The sequence below is a fragment of the Pinus tabuliformis genome, chromosome 8 (genome assembly GCF_031772625.1).
Source record: "Pinus tabuliformis cultivar Carrire ecotype Pingquan chromosome 8, CPIR1, whole genome shotgun sequence".
Classification (NCBI taxonomy): Eukaryota; Viridiplantae; Streptophyta; class Pinopsida; order Pinales; family Pinaceae; genus Pinus; species Pinus tabuliformis.
In genome coordinates this window covers 536380290-536394748 of record NC_142294.1, presented here as the reverse complement: position 1 = coordinate 536394748, position 14459 = coordinate 536380290, and the positions used below count along the sequence as shown (strand labels likewise).

The following is a 14459-nucleotide window of genomic DNA, read 5'->3' as shown; positions in this document are numbered from 1 at the left end:
AGATAAGTGTCCCTGTCTCCTACAGGCTGTATAACAACTGATAAATAATTCCTTGATGCCTCCGCATCAATAATACCTATTTTTTGGGGATTCTAGAGGATGAGGATACCCCCTTCTATATTTTCTGCTTTGACTTCTATAAACTCATATCTACTGAGCCACTTACTATGGATTTGTCTTATCTTTTGAGTAGAACATTTCGTTTCTTGGACAAAAATTATATCCGGAGCTACCTGTTTCATTCTATTATTCAGCATTCTCTGTTTTCTTTTGCTGCCTAGACCTCTGATGTTCCAAGTTGTAAACTTCATAATTACAGATTGGTGAAGGAGTAATTGGTTAGCTCTTTCATCTTACCTCAGTCTATCATGAGCTTTACACATTCCATTAATAGCTCGTTCTGCTTTTTTCTGCCCCTTTTTTCCCCGGGTTTCTTGGAGCTAGTCCTCGAGTTGATTTTACTGCTTTCATTTCATGGTTGCCCTATCTTTCAATGCTGTTATCTTCTACCAAGCCCTTAGCTTGAGTTTTCCATAAGAATAACTGCTTTATTCGATTGCATTCTTCTTGTGGTAGAGGTTCTACCCCACCCATTGTTCCCTTACTCAAGAACCCTTCTAGATCTAAGTTTCCTTTGTCAAGAATCTCTTATAACTCATTTTCTTCCATTTCCATCTCGCTCTGGGTCATTTCTTGATCCATATCCATCTCTGATTCACTCATCATGATCCCTTTCCGTTTTTCCTTTACCTATTCCTGATCTTGTTCTTCTTCCTTCTCGTGCTTATCATATCCCTCCTTTATTACTTGATTTTCAACTGTTGTATCTTCCTCCTCTTCAAGAACATGGAACTGATTCGGCCTTACCTTTTGGTCTCCACTTTGGTGTTTTCTTGGCCCTTTTTTTCCATTTTTACCTTTGTGAGCTACTTTGTGAAAGCCATCTATTTATTTCATTGTGTTAGGTTTGCTTTTGTTCTTTGCCTTGCTGAGAGGGCAGTCTCTAAGAAGTTTCCCATGTTCATGACATTTTCGACATCTAAATGGAATATGCTTGTAGTCAACCATCTGCACTCATTCCTCATCATAAACCTCCAATATGACCTCGTCCAGAAGTGCTCGAGATAAGTCCGCTCTACACAAATTCTAGCAAAGGAGGTATATTTTCCCCTTCTTGTGGCTTCAGAAGTTTTGACATGCCTCCCTAATTTATTGCGTATGGCTCTTAGTGATTCTATTTGCCAATCATCCAGAGGTAGCGAATAGAGTCTTACCCAAACTGGGACTGAGGTAAAGGTTTCCCACCCCGGCACGAAGTTCATCATCCACGGCCGCATATAGAGCCCTGCTGCTGCATAGAAGTAGGGCCCACCTTCAAACACTCTGTCTTTGTCCTCAATGTTTGCAAACACCACAGTAAAGAATCCCTTGGATCCTAGATGAAGATCAATGCTTCCTTTAGGCTTCCAGTAGTATGTGATCCATGTTTGTAAAGCCTTTTCAGTGAGCAAGAGTCCCATGAATTTGCATATGATTGGATAAGTCTGCATGTGCTCCCTATGGGCCTGCACCTCTGGGTTATTTAAGATTACTCTAGTAGTGATTTCATCTTTGGGCTTGCACGGTCCCTTTTGTTTCCTCTCTTTTGTTCCCCGTTTTTTGCCATTTTCCTTCTTGTCTTTTGTGCCATCATTCTCCTTTTCCTTGTTACTTTCTGTTTCCTCTTCCCTATTTTTTCCTCCTTCCATCGTGTTACCTCTACCTGACTCTGGAGATGTCTTGCCCTTGTTAACCACTACCTCTATGTAGGAGGGAGTGAAGCTCCCACCTCTGCATCCGTCCATGGAGAAAATCCCACGCAGAAACCCTCAACCCTTGTCTTCCGCTCTCCGAGTGATCCTTATAATATCAAGTCCAAATGTATTTTTTTTTAATAATATGACTTTTTAATAATTTAAAATGTGATTATTTTTTTAAATAAAAAATATATGTTATTTTAAAATAAAATTATTTATTTAGCAAATTATTTAAATTGATTATAATTTTAAATTATTATTATTATGTATTATATTTAGAAGCGCATTTCAACTAAGTATAGATTAGATCTTGTAATATCATGTCTTGTAAATATTTTGACTTGGTCAAATTATAGAAAAATAAAAATAAAATAAAATAAAATAAAATAAAATAATAAAAAAGGCAAATCAATGCATAATTAAAAGTATAAAAATAAAAAAATAAAATTAATTATTATAATTTTAACACATAAAATTTATAATGTTAGATTAAATTGTTGAATTCTTTGAAATTTTATGGCTTTTCTCGTAGTATTCTTCTTTAATGTAGCTTTTTAAAAGCATAAAAATCTAATATTTTTTCTAATTAGTAGATTTTAGACATCTGTGGTTTATATCTTTTGTGTTGGTTAAGGAGAACCCACAGTCATAACCATATTTTGTCAACCTTTCAAATCCCAATCAAGACTATTTCTAATGAATAATTAGTGTCTTTAAAATTCCTCTAAATGTAATAATTTTCTTTATTTTCTTTAAAATCCAATATATGATTTAGTTTACATTATAAAATTATTATAGAATTTTATAATTTTGAAATGATATTGTTTATCTATTTTTTTTCCATGCTATTATATTTATTGTCTATTATATTTTTCCACACTTTTATATTTGTTGTCTATTATATCATGGTTTCTTTAAAATCCAATATATGATTTAGTTTACATTATAAAATTATTATAGAATTTTATAATTTTGAAATGATATTGTTTATCTATTTTTTTCCATGCTATTATATTTGTTGTCTATTATATTTTTCCACACTATTATATTGGTTGTCTATCATATCAGTGGTTACTGCAGAGACCAGGTGTTGGCCTTGAATTATTTTATCCCGCAGCAAAAGCAGTTTCTTACCCCGCTCCAATTTACAGAGTCTAAATTCCATATCCAGGTGCTAGTTGATTCCGTAGTTACATAGCTTGTTCCAGTCCCAGTTGATGGACCAGTTTATCCAGCAGACATTTTTCTATGGAGTATGATAAGGTCTCATGAAAATCAGATTGTTTTATTTTGCAAATTCTCTTTCTTGTGAGACAAACTTGATCTGTATAAATGGAAGACATTTTTCTATGGAGTATGCTAAGATCTCATGAAAATCAAATTGCTTTATATTGCAAATTCTCTTTCTTGTGAGACAAACTTGATCTGTATAAATGGAAACTTCTTTGAACTCAAGAAAAAAGTCATTCCCCATGTTAACCTAGTTTCCTAAAACTCTTACCAAATTATTTCCATTAATGTTTGCTGATATTATTTTACAAGCTGACCACTGTGGCATCCCAGAACGTGAAGCTATCATTACATTAATGAAGTGACATAGAAATTACTAAGAAATTCGACTTAATGCTTAGTTCTAATCAATGTGATACATGGAGGCTGGTGGTGGCAGGATTTGAATATGCACTAAGAAATTGCCTAACAAATTCTGCTAAATGCTTTGTTTAATCACAATGCATCAATGTTCAGAAATGTATTGACCACGAGATTTCCTAGTAGTGACAGGATTTGAAACTAAGAAATTGCCCAGGAAATTTGCTCAATGCTTTACGTTTGATCACAATGCATCCCTATATGGTTGGTGGCAAGATTCGTAGATATCTGGGCGGTGGCATTCTCAAAAATTTATTTAATTATTTAAAACTGGCCCACAACTTGGACTAAATGCTTTATATCTAATCAATGCGTCATACCTGGTAGTGGGAAGAATTGAAAATGCTTTATGTTTAATCACAATACATCAGTGGTTGGTAAAGATATAAATCACAATACATCAGTGGTTCGTAAAGATTTGAAAATGAATGGGGAGAAATTGCCCGGAACTTCTGCTAAATACTTTACGTCTAATCAATGCGTCAGCAGTGGCCAGGAAATTGCCAAAGGACTCCTCGCTGCCCGGTTCAAACTAATGTATTATTAATTCCTTCCTTCCATCCATTAAACAAAAAAAAGGTATTAATAGTGAGAGAAAAGGCCTCACGACTCAATTTCTTCAAGAAAACAAGAAGTTGAGAAATCAACCAGATCTCAGCGCTCAATTTTTCAATAGATTCGCTGAATATTGGCCGAATATTGAGAGTGATTAAGGCCCATAATACTGGTTACTCTGAAATAGTGAGACCATACAGGCGAGGAGAACGAAGGTTAAGTGCGCATTTCCCGGCTCTGCAACGCATCTTCAATCTTTACTTCATTGTTATTCATTTCTATAATATCACATGGCTTCCTCCTCAACATCCACCTCCACCTGAGATAGCGTCAACAACAACGACTATGTGTTTGATGTTTTCATCAATCACAGGGGCCCCGATGTCAAGAAAACCTTGGCCACCGATCTCTACCATCGCCTTTGCAAACATGAATTGAGGGTATTTTTAGATGAGCAGGAATTGTGCGTGGGAGAGAATCTGACCCCTCAAATTGAAAGCGCCATTAGAACATCCTCTGTGAATATAGCAATTTTTTCTCCGAATTATGCATATTCAAAATGGTGCCTTGATGAGCTTGTACTGATGGTGGAGAGTATGTCAAAGTATAAGTCCACCATCATCCCGGTCTTCTACCGTGTCAAGCCTACAGAGCTACGATGGGTGGAGGCCGGAAAGGGAGTCTACGCTCAAGCCCTACACACGCTTCAAGAGAAAAAAGATGATGGTCGACCAAGATACGACTCCAACACACTTGAAAAATGGAGGAAGGCTCTCTCTGATGTTCCAGAAACAATAGGTTTCGACGGAGAGAAGTATAACATGTGAGAACACCACCCCTCCATGTACATCTTAGCATTTAATTCGTTGAATTATTAGATAAATCTGCATGGTGAAAGTGTTGGAACTACTACACACCTACATGTAGACTCTTAGTTAGAGCATGTGACTGCATGCAAGATTCCTTTTGCATGTTGGAACTACTACAGATCTACATGCGGACTTTTAGTTAGAGCATGGGATTGCATGCAAAATTCCTTTTGCATGATTTACTCCTTGATTTACTCCTTGATTTGCTCCTCCTTTAACTCCGCAACTGACTAGTTATCTCCGGAACTTGTTGTAGGTGTTGAGTCTTCTCATTGATCACCACTATAGTCATTACCTTGGGATCTTCACCTAGTAATGCTATATCATGAGCATTGTAACATAATTTTCAATAGAATCATTCTTTTCTTCTTTCGATTTTCTTTTAGTGCTTTTGCTCTGCAAAGCTGTGTGTTCAACCTTTACTAGCTAGATTCATCTGTGCAGGTTTTCTAACACATTTACATGGTATCAGAGCCCACAGGTTGCTAGATAAAAGGCGCATCAGTACTTTATTTTGCAAGTATTAAGCTTGGAGATCGAAGATTGACAGAAAAATGGAGTTTCCCAAAGCATCGATCCTAACACCGTACAACTATCATGAATGGAAGGATCAAATGGCTCGATACCTTCGTCATAAAGGGTTGTATAGGATTACCATGGCTACAGAAGTGGAACCCACTTCAGCCATAGAGAAATCCAAGTACCTCAACCGTATGGATGAGGCCCACGGATCCATATGCATGTGCATCTCTCCAGAGTTGCAGTTTCATCTATCTGCCTGCAATACTCCCAATGAGATTTGGAAAAAGGTTGAAGAGCTCTACGGGAAACAGGATGAGATGAAATGACATCTGCTTGAAGTGGAGCTGCTATCATTGGATCCACGGAACTATGACAGAATTCAAGATTTCTTCACCAAATATAATGATTTATTGCTGCAACTCAAGGGTTGTGGAATTGACAAATCCAAGGAGGAGAGTCACCAAGTTCTCTCTATTATGTCAAAGCTCGGACCGGAATACTCCGTCTTTGTGTCTACATTTCATTCAGTAAGGCTCGCAACAGGTAAATCTTACACTATGCCTTCTCTCAAAGAATTTATGGAGTCTCTTATTTTTGAGCAAGATAAACTCATTGGCATGGGGAAAATCAAATCTCCAAAAGCACATGCACTTGCTGTGCATGATGGCAGCCACAATAAAAATCACAGATCTGATTCAAATCAGAAAAATCAGCAGCAGAAAGACAAAGGAAAAGCACATTCCCATCCAAAGAAGGAAGGGTACACCAAGCCCTTCAATGACTCCTCCGGCTCGAGAAATGAGAAAGGGAAGAAAGGAAACAGATGCACCTACTGTCAAAGAGGATTCCATCCAGAATCCTCTTGCATGAAGAAACAAATTGACCAAATGGCAGAAATCCTTCAGAAGCATAACCTTGGGGACCACATCCCTCAGGGCGCCAAGAAGAAAACTGAGGATCCGCCACACGGAAAAGGTAACAATTTTCATGCTTTAGTTGCAATTAATTCTTCTCCTGATGCATGGATTATAGATTCTGGTGCATCACATCATATGGCTGCTGCAAAGGAAGTATATTCCTCTTTGGATGCATGCAAAGGACCTCCCATCCTCATGGGAGATGACTCACCTATTGAGGTCACCGGAAAAGGTAGAGTGGAACTTTTACACGGAAGCTTTGAAGATGTGCTTCATGTTCCAAAACTTTCGGTAAACTTGCTTTCAGTTTATCAGATCACTCATTCCGGCACCGGAAAGAGAGTGGAATTCACTCCAGATGCAGTGAACATATATGATCTACATAGCAATGCCAAAATTGCAACTGGTGAGGTAAACAATGGATCCAGACTGTATACATTTTCTGAATTTATTGAATCTGAATCCTCCTTATTGCTTACACATGCTGATGATAGTAGTAGGCTTTGGCACGAGAGGTTTGGTCACTTAAATTATAGGTATATGCAGCAGCTAAGCAAGAATGATGGTGGAAGGCTTGCCAAATATCAGTTTCTCCAAAGGAGTTTGTGAAGGGTGTGTTCTTGGCAAACATCCCAGAGAAAAGTTTGATACCGGCAAGACTCACAGAGCATCATCTCCTCTAGATCTGATCCATAGTGATCTCATGGGGCCTTTTCCTCATCCTTCCATCAACAAAGCAAGGTATGTGCTTACATTTATTGATGACTTCTCACGGTATACTTGGGTGTATCTTCTCAGGAACAAATCTGAAGTTTTTGAGCACTTTGAAGATTTCAAAGCACTAGTTGAGACACAGTCAGAGAGAAAGATCAAAGCCCTCCGTACAGACAATGGGGGGGAATATGTTAACACAGCACTTCAGAACCTTTGCCTTCAGTCCGGCATACAGTTGCAGTACACAGTTCCATACACTCCACAGCAGAACGGAGTTGCTGAGAGAAAGAATCGATCTCTCAAAGAGATGGCTTCCTGCATGTTGCATGCCAAGTCACTGCCTCATAAGCTTTGGGCCGAAGCACTTAATTGTGCTAACTACATCCAGAACAGATCTCCTCATAGGTCTGTCAAGGATCAGACCCCCTTTGAGGCTTGGAGCGGCACTAAACCAGAGGTCACTCACCTCCGTGTTTTCGGCTCTCGAGCATGGGCCCGGATCCCCTCTGAAAAGAGGAAAGCTCTTGATCCACAGAGCATTGAGTGCATATTTGTTGGATACCCTGATGGTGTGAAGGGATATCGACTACTGATTCCCTCTACGGACAAGCTCATCATTGAGCGAAGTGTCAAATTTGAGGAAAGTCTCTCGCATGCACCTCAAGCGCCGCATGCAGACACTTTTTATCTACCTCATGTCCGAGATGATGACTCAGTGCATTCAGATGCAGATACAGATCATGCAGATGCCGAGGAAGAGCATGCAGATACAAAGACAGAGTCTTCAGATACAAATCTAGTGCATGCAAATGATGATCCACATCCAAGCCCAGATCGGGCTTCCAGCAGTGAATCATATTCCCCTGTCATAAATCAGAGAACAAGGAGCTTACGTGAGATATATGCACAAGACCAACCAGCTGCTAGAAATGGTCTTGTGGGGGATAATTCTGATCTGCAGAGGACTAGCTCAGAGTTTATTGAGCCTCCTCTTGTCCTCACTGCCGCTGAACCATCGCCCTCCTGGCATTGTCATTTGGTTCAGTTTTCTGATCCACAGTCTTATGGTGAGGCTGCTGGGCATCCATCTTGGGAGTCCGCCATGGAGGAGGAGTATAACTCCCTCCTCGAGAACCAGACTTGGGATCTGGTCCCCCTTCCTTCAGGAAGGAAACTTGTCCGATGCAAATGGGTCTACAGGACCAAGAGTGCTGCAGATGGGCAAATCACCAGACGGAAAGCAAGGCTAGTAGCCAAAGGCTTCCAACAAGTGCATGGCATTGATTATGACGAGACCTTTGCTCCAGTAGCAAAGATGGATTCCATACGCCTTACACTTGCCATTGCGGCTGCCCAGCGGTGGGAAGTACATCAGATGGATGTTAAGAATGCCTTTCTTCACGGAGACCTATCTGAGGAGATCTACATGGAGCAGCCACATGGTTTCATTCAGGATTCATCTTTGGTCTGCAGACTGAAGAAATCTCTCTACGGCCTTAAGCAAGCCCCGAGAGCTTGGTACGCGAAGATGGATTCTTTTCTCTTATCACAAAACTTTGAAAGATGTAAGTCTGATCCGAATGTTTACATGCTTAGGACGCATGATTCTCTTCTTATCTTAGTTTTGTATGTAGATGATCTCCTAATCACTGGCAGCTCAGCTTCAACCATTGCTACAGTCAAGAGGGCCTTGCATGATAGGTTCTTGATGACGGACATGGGTCCATTACACTTCTTTCTTGGTCTTGAGATTAGCCAGGATGCCACAGGCATCAAACTCTCTCAGGCTAAGTATGCACGGGATCTCCTCGAGAGATTTCGCATGACTGACTGCAAGCCAGCACTGACTCCTTTTCTGTCTGGGGTCCGCCTTGAGGATGGAGGTGACACTCCATTAGTTGACAGCACTCTCTACCGACAGCTAGTGGGGAGCTTATTGTACCTCACCCACTCCAGACCAGATCTCTCATATGCAGTAGGGGCAGTTTCCAGATACATGCAGGAGCCGCATGAGCTACACTGGAATGCTGCCAAGCGCATCCTCCGATATGTGCAGGGCACCATCACCTTCGGGATTCACTATGCAGCAGGCACTGCATTGAATCTCCTTGGCTTCACAGATTCTGATTGGGCGGGAGACAGCATTGATCGCAAGTCCACCTCCGGATATTCACTGAGTCTAGGATCTGGCCCTATCTGTTGGTCGAGCAAGAAGCAGGCTGCTATTGCTCTCTCTTCAGCTGAGGCTGAGTACCGAGGAGTAGTCAACATCACCATTCAGGCTCTGTGGCTACAACACTTCCTCACTGAGTTGGGCGTCCAGTTCCACCAGCCCATTGTCATCTGGTGTGACAATCAGAGCACTCTCAAATTTTGCAGGGATCCAGTACAGCGGCAGCGGACGAAGCACATAGAGATCCATATGCACTACATCAGAGACTTAGTACATGATCGGGTCATTGATCTGCAGTTCTGTCCTTCAGCAGAACAGACTGCAGACATCTTCACCAAGACATTCACTGAGCAGAAGTTCCGCTCTTTGCGTGATCGTCTTGGAGTGAAGGACACGGTTGCTTAGCAACAATATTTTTCTTCCTCTTTTCTTTTGATTACATTGTATTTTGAGGGGGGGTTTTTCCCACGAGGTTTTCCCTCTTTCCTCCATTTTAGTACAAGTTGCATTGTATTTTGGGTGACCTTTTGCCTTAGTTGCTAGGGCCCATTTTCTATTTTTCCCCATAGTGGTGTTCAGGGGGGGTGTTGGAACTACTACACACCTACATGTAGACTCTTAGTTAGAGCATGTGACTGCATGCAAGATTCCTTTTGCATGTTGGAACTACTACACATCTACATGCGGACTTTTAGTTAGAGCATGGGATTGCATGCAAAATTCCTTTTGCATGATTTACTCCTTGATTTACTCCTTGATTTGCTCCTCCTTTAACTCCGCAACTGACTAGTTATCTCCGGAACTTGTTGTAGGTGTTGAGTCTTCTCATTGATCACCACTATAGTCATTACCTTGGGATCTTCACCCAGTAATGCTATATCATGAGCATTGTAACATAATTTTCAATAGAATCATTCTTTTCTTCTTTCGATTTTCTTTTAGTGCTTTTGCTCTGCAAAGCTGTGTGTTCAACCTTTACTAGCTAGATTCATCTGTGCAGGTTTTCTAACACATTTACAGAAAAAGACTGACTTATAGCATGTACGTCTGCTTGTATTATTAGTTTGTATTTCATTTTGAAAAGGGAACGAGAGCGGTGAAGATGATTTCAGTAAAATCTTTGTTCTCTTAGAAAGATAAATAACATATAAACAAATATTTGAAGTACAATAGAACAAAAGCAGATGAGATTCAGAAAATTGTCAGAGTTATACTGATATTAGCGAAAGTATGGTAGGATACTGATACCCAGAAAGGCCAAAATTGCATAGATCAGCTAGTTCAATTAGTTACTAGTCTTCTATGCCCTGCTGTGGAACAAAAGCTTTATGAAGGGAGATGCAGTCGGGAGAGTTCGTGATTAAAACTTCTAAGGGTTGCAGATGGCCCATGGTTATATGCAGCTTCATTTATTTCTAAGTAGGGCTAATGACGTAAATTCAATTGTTCATAAATTCTTCTTTCCGTTCATGCCTCCCTTGGTTTTCAGTGTTTGCATTTTCTTTTTTTAGATTTTTAGCTCTGCCCTTTTGGTTGAATGTGACTATCCTTTGCTAAATCACTGTTTATATTTGGTTTCCTTTATTGTTTAAGTGGGAAGACAGGTGTCTTGCAGTGCCTTGAGGCAGTCTTTGAACTCTGCAACCTTCCCTTCGTATTCCAAAAAGAACAGCTCCTCGAAGACGTCGTGGAAGCAGTGCTGGAAAAAGTTAAAAGAAGGCTGCATGTGTCAGAATATCCAACAGGCTTGCAAGAAAAATTAAAAGATTTTGAAACCACAATGTCATTGCGGCAGGTCGTTGGGAATGTTATAGTTACCGGAATTGTGGGCCTTGGAGGGGTTGGCAAAACCACCCTAGCGAAAGAGTTCTCTAATATTCAGAGATCAAAATACAAGCGATTTTGCATTTTAGAGGATATCAGAGACAATCCTTTAACTACCTTGCAGAAATACCTTCTAAAGGACTTAACCCAGAAGGACGAGGAAATACGCAGCATTAATGAAGGTAAAGGAAAGCTCCGAAGGTTTCTCCCATCTTCTGATTGTCTCATTATTTTAGATGATGTAGATAATATTGAGCAACTGGAGGCATTAATTTATCCAGCGAAGGATGCCCTTAAAAGCAGTAGCTTAATTTTAGTGACATCTCGCAATAAGGATGTTCTCACAAGCTCAGACATCCCAGAATCATCCATATACATTCTGGAAGGCCTCAGTAGACCGCACTCCAAAAAGCTCTTTTGCTCGCATGCATTCGGCCAGCATCATCCTACTGCGGGATTTGACATAGTGGTTGACAAGTTTTTGGATTCCTGCGGTGGATTACCATTATCTATTAAAGTACTTGGCTCGCTTCTTTGTGGAAAAAATGATTTAAATCATTGGGAAGCACTAGTGCGCAAAATCTCCAAACATAGTGGTTGACAATTTTTTGGATTCCTGCGGTGGATTATCATTATCTATTAAAGTACTTGCCTCGCTTCTTTGTGGAAAAAATGATTTAAATCATTGGGAAGCACTAGTGCGCAAAATCTCCAAATTGCTTCCTGAAGATATACGAGGCAGGCTAAAAATTAGCTATGACGGTCTCGATGAGGAGGAGAAAAATATATTCTGAGACATTGCGTGCTTCTTCAGAGGAGAAGACACACATAGTCATTAGAATATTGAATGGAACCGGCTGGGAAGGATCGCTGGGCCTTTGGAAGCTGAAAACAGATGTTTGGTGCAAGTGGACAGTGAAAACCGTCTGAGAATGCATGACCATGTCAGAGACATGGGCAGATATCTGGCGGAGAAGGAACCTCCTGATGGCGAGCTTCGGCTTTGGAACCCAAGTGACAACCTTTTTCATAAGCTTTCCGGCCAATTACCTGTAAGGATTTTAAAGTGTTTTCGACAGATTTCCAATTAGCGTCCTGTTAGTTTTGAATTCTTAAAACTTTGCAAGAATGAATCTTGTTTCTAACAGCTCTGAGTGAACAATTCAGGTGCGTGGAATTAGCCTGGTAAATAGAAATGAGGTTGAACAATCTTTCGAAAACCTTGCGGAGCCTGCTCGCACTCCTTTATTGAGTAATATGAGCAAGTTGCACTTGCTTAAGGCTGACTGTTATTTTCCTAAATGCCTATTGAATGTTTGCCACCATTTGCCAAACCTAATATATTTAGAGTGGCTAAAGTGTCCTGAGTCCTCCTTCCCTTCCTGGATTCCAACAAAGAATTTAAGAGTAAACACTCTAGCAACACGAATCTCAGGTATTCTTCTTAAATTTCTATTTCTTGTTTTTTCTTAAATTGTAAAAATTTACTCTATTTAAGAACTGTTTTCCTTTAACACACTGCCTGTGACATTTACAGTCTTAGACTACTTGAACAATGCAGGCACCTCTACAGCTAAGGGAATTGTGTATTTGTCTTCCGACTCCGTTGGGAACCTAGGGGGCCTCCAACATCTCATAGAGACGCTTCGGGTTGGGAACCTAGCATGCCTCCAACATCTCGACTTGTGCACCTCCTCCACTCTCCACACGCTTCCGGACTCAGTTGGGAACCTAGCAGGACTCCAACATCTCTTGAGCGGCTGCTCTACACACGCTTCCGGACTAGTTCGGGAACCTAGGAGGCCTCCAACATCTCGACTTGAGGAGCTGCTCCACTCTGTAGACTCTTCCGGACTCTGTTGGGAACCTAGCATGCCTCCAACATCTCCACCTGAGCGGCTGCTCCACTCTGCAGGCGCTTCCGGACTCGGTTGGAAACCTAGAACACCTCCAACATCTCCACTTGAGCTGCTGCTCCGCTGTGAAGACGCTTCCTGACTCAGTTGGGAACCTAGCAGGCCTCCAATACCTCGATGTGAGCTCCTGCTCCGCTCTGGATACCCTTCTACACTCAGTTGGGAACCTAGTAGGCCAACATCTCGACTTGAGCGGGTGCTCCGCTTTGCGGACCCTTCCGGACTTGGTTGGGAACCTAGCAGGCCTCCAACATCTCCACTTGGGCTATTGCTCCGCTTTGCAATGCTTCCGGACTCGGTTGGGAACCTAGCACGCCTCCAACATCTCCACTTGGGTAGCTGCTATGCTCTACACACGCTTCCGGACTCCGTTGGGAACCTAGAAGGCCTCCAACATCTCGAATTGGACAACTGCTACGCTCTGCACACGCTTCCGGAGTAGGTTGGGCACCTAACAGGCCTCCAACATCTCGACTTGAGCAGCTGCTCCGCTCTTCAGACACTTCGGGACTCGGTTGGGAACCTAGCACTCCTCCAACATCTCGACTTGAGTCATTGTTGTGCTCTGCAAACGCTTTCGAATTCGGTTGGGAACCTAGGAGGCCTCCAACATCTCGACTTGAGCGAGTGCTCTCCACATACCTACAACAGTTCTAAAAGCAAGTGGTCATTATTTGTAGATTGAATGAAACATACAGTATATCTTTAATTTATTGTTGCATTGTAGATACTCTAAACAATAAAAATCATCGTAATTAAAACATATAATCCAATAACATAAAAATGAGTCAAAACTTATGATTTAACACCATATGGAAATCAAAATTTTTATTTCAAGATACGAAGCAAACATCAGTTATACAAATTGTCTTAGACACTTATTCAAAATCACTCATATTTTCTTGCATATCATCAGAATTCACATCTTGAGATGAATGAATTGATGCAGACGAAGATGTTCCATATTTTTATCTTTCGTCAACTAGTGCCCCATTTGAGTTGACATGCATGCCCACCCTTTGAGGTTTCAAAATTCTTTTGGATCTACGACAGTTTCAGCACACTCCCATCTTCCTTCTAGTAACAACCTTTTAAGAATCTCATAAACAAGTATGTCAACATCCTCCAATTTTAAGAGGTTTGTGCAGCGACGATTTATATTTGTACCCTTTCTTTTTCTCTTTCCGCCAATTTTTTTATTAGCTACTATCTATGGCTTATACACACCATTTACACCCCGTGTGTATTTTTTGCATACCAATGTACTTCAACACCTGTAACATTTTCATTTTCTGTAAAGACCTTTATAACCTTAGCAACCCAGAATGGATAGCCATTAGGATCTCCATCCACTAGGATTGCGATCATGCAACCCTCCTTAATATCCTGTACTGAACCCATGTAAAGGTCTTCAATGGCTTCATGTTGTTCACGAGATCTTCTGGAACCAATATACACCTCTCTTTCCTCTGTTTGTGAAGAATTAATAATACATTGAGATTGTTGTTGTTCAACAATGTTTC

The 14459-nt window shown here is 40.8% G+C and overlaps 1 protein-coding gene across 2 annotated transcripts; it reads left to right on the top strand.

Moving 5' to 3' along the window:
- The first annotated feature begins 4197 nt into the window (after positions 1-4197).
- On the top strand, positions 4198-12423 carry LOC149236519 (disease resistance protein RPV1-like). 2 transcript variants are annotated; one of them, XR_016268407.1, is made up of 3 exons: positions 4198-4824; positions 10790-12072; positions 12188-12423. XR_016268407.1 is itself a non-coding variant. In XM_089461579.1 (2 exons), the coding sequence occupies exons 1-2, from the start codon at positions 4586-4588 to the stop codon at positions 11619-11621; spliced, it is 1071 nt and encodes a 356-aa protein (XP_089317705.1). In that variant the 5' UTR covers positions 4198-4585; the 3' UTR covers positions 11622-12179. The 2 variants fall into 2 exon arrangements, 1 of the variants encoding a protein (XP_089317705.1); XM_089461579.1 differs by lacking the exon at positions 12188-12423 and having other exon boundaries at positions 10790-12179.
- The last annotated feature ends 2036 nt before the right edge of the window (positions 12424-14459 follow it).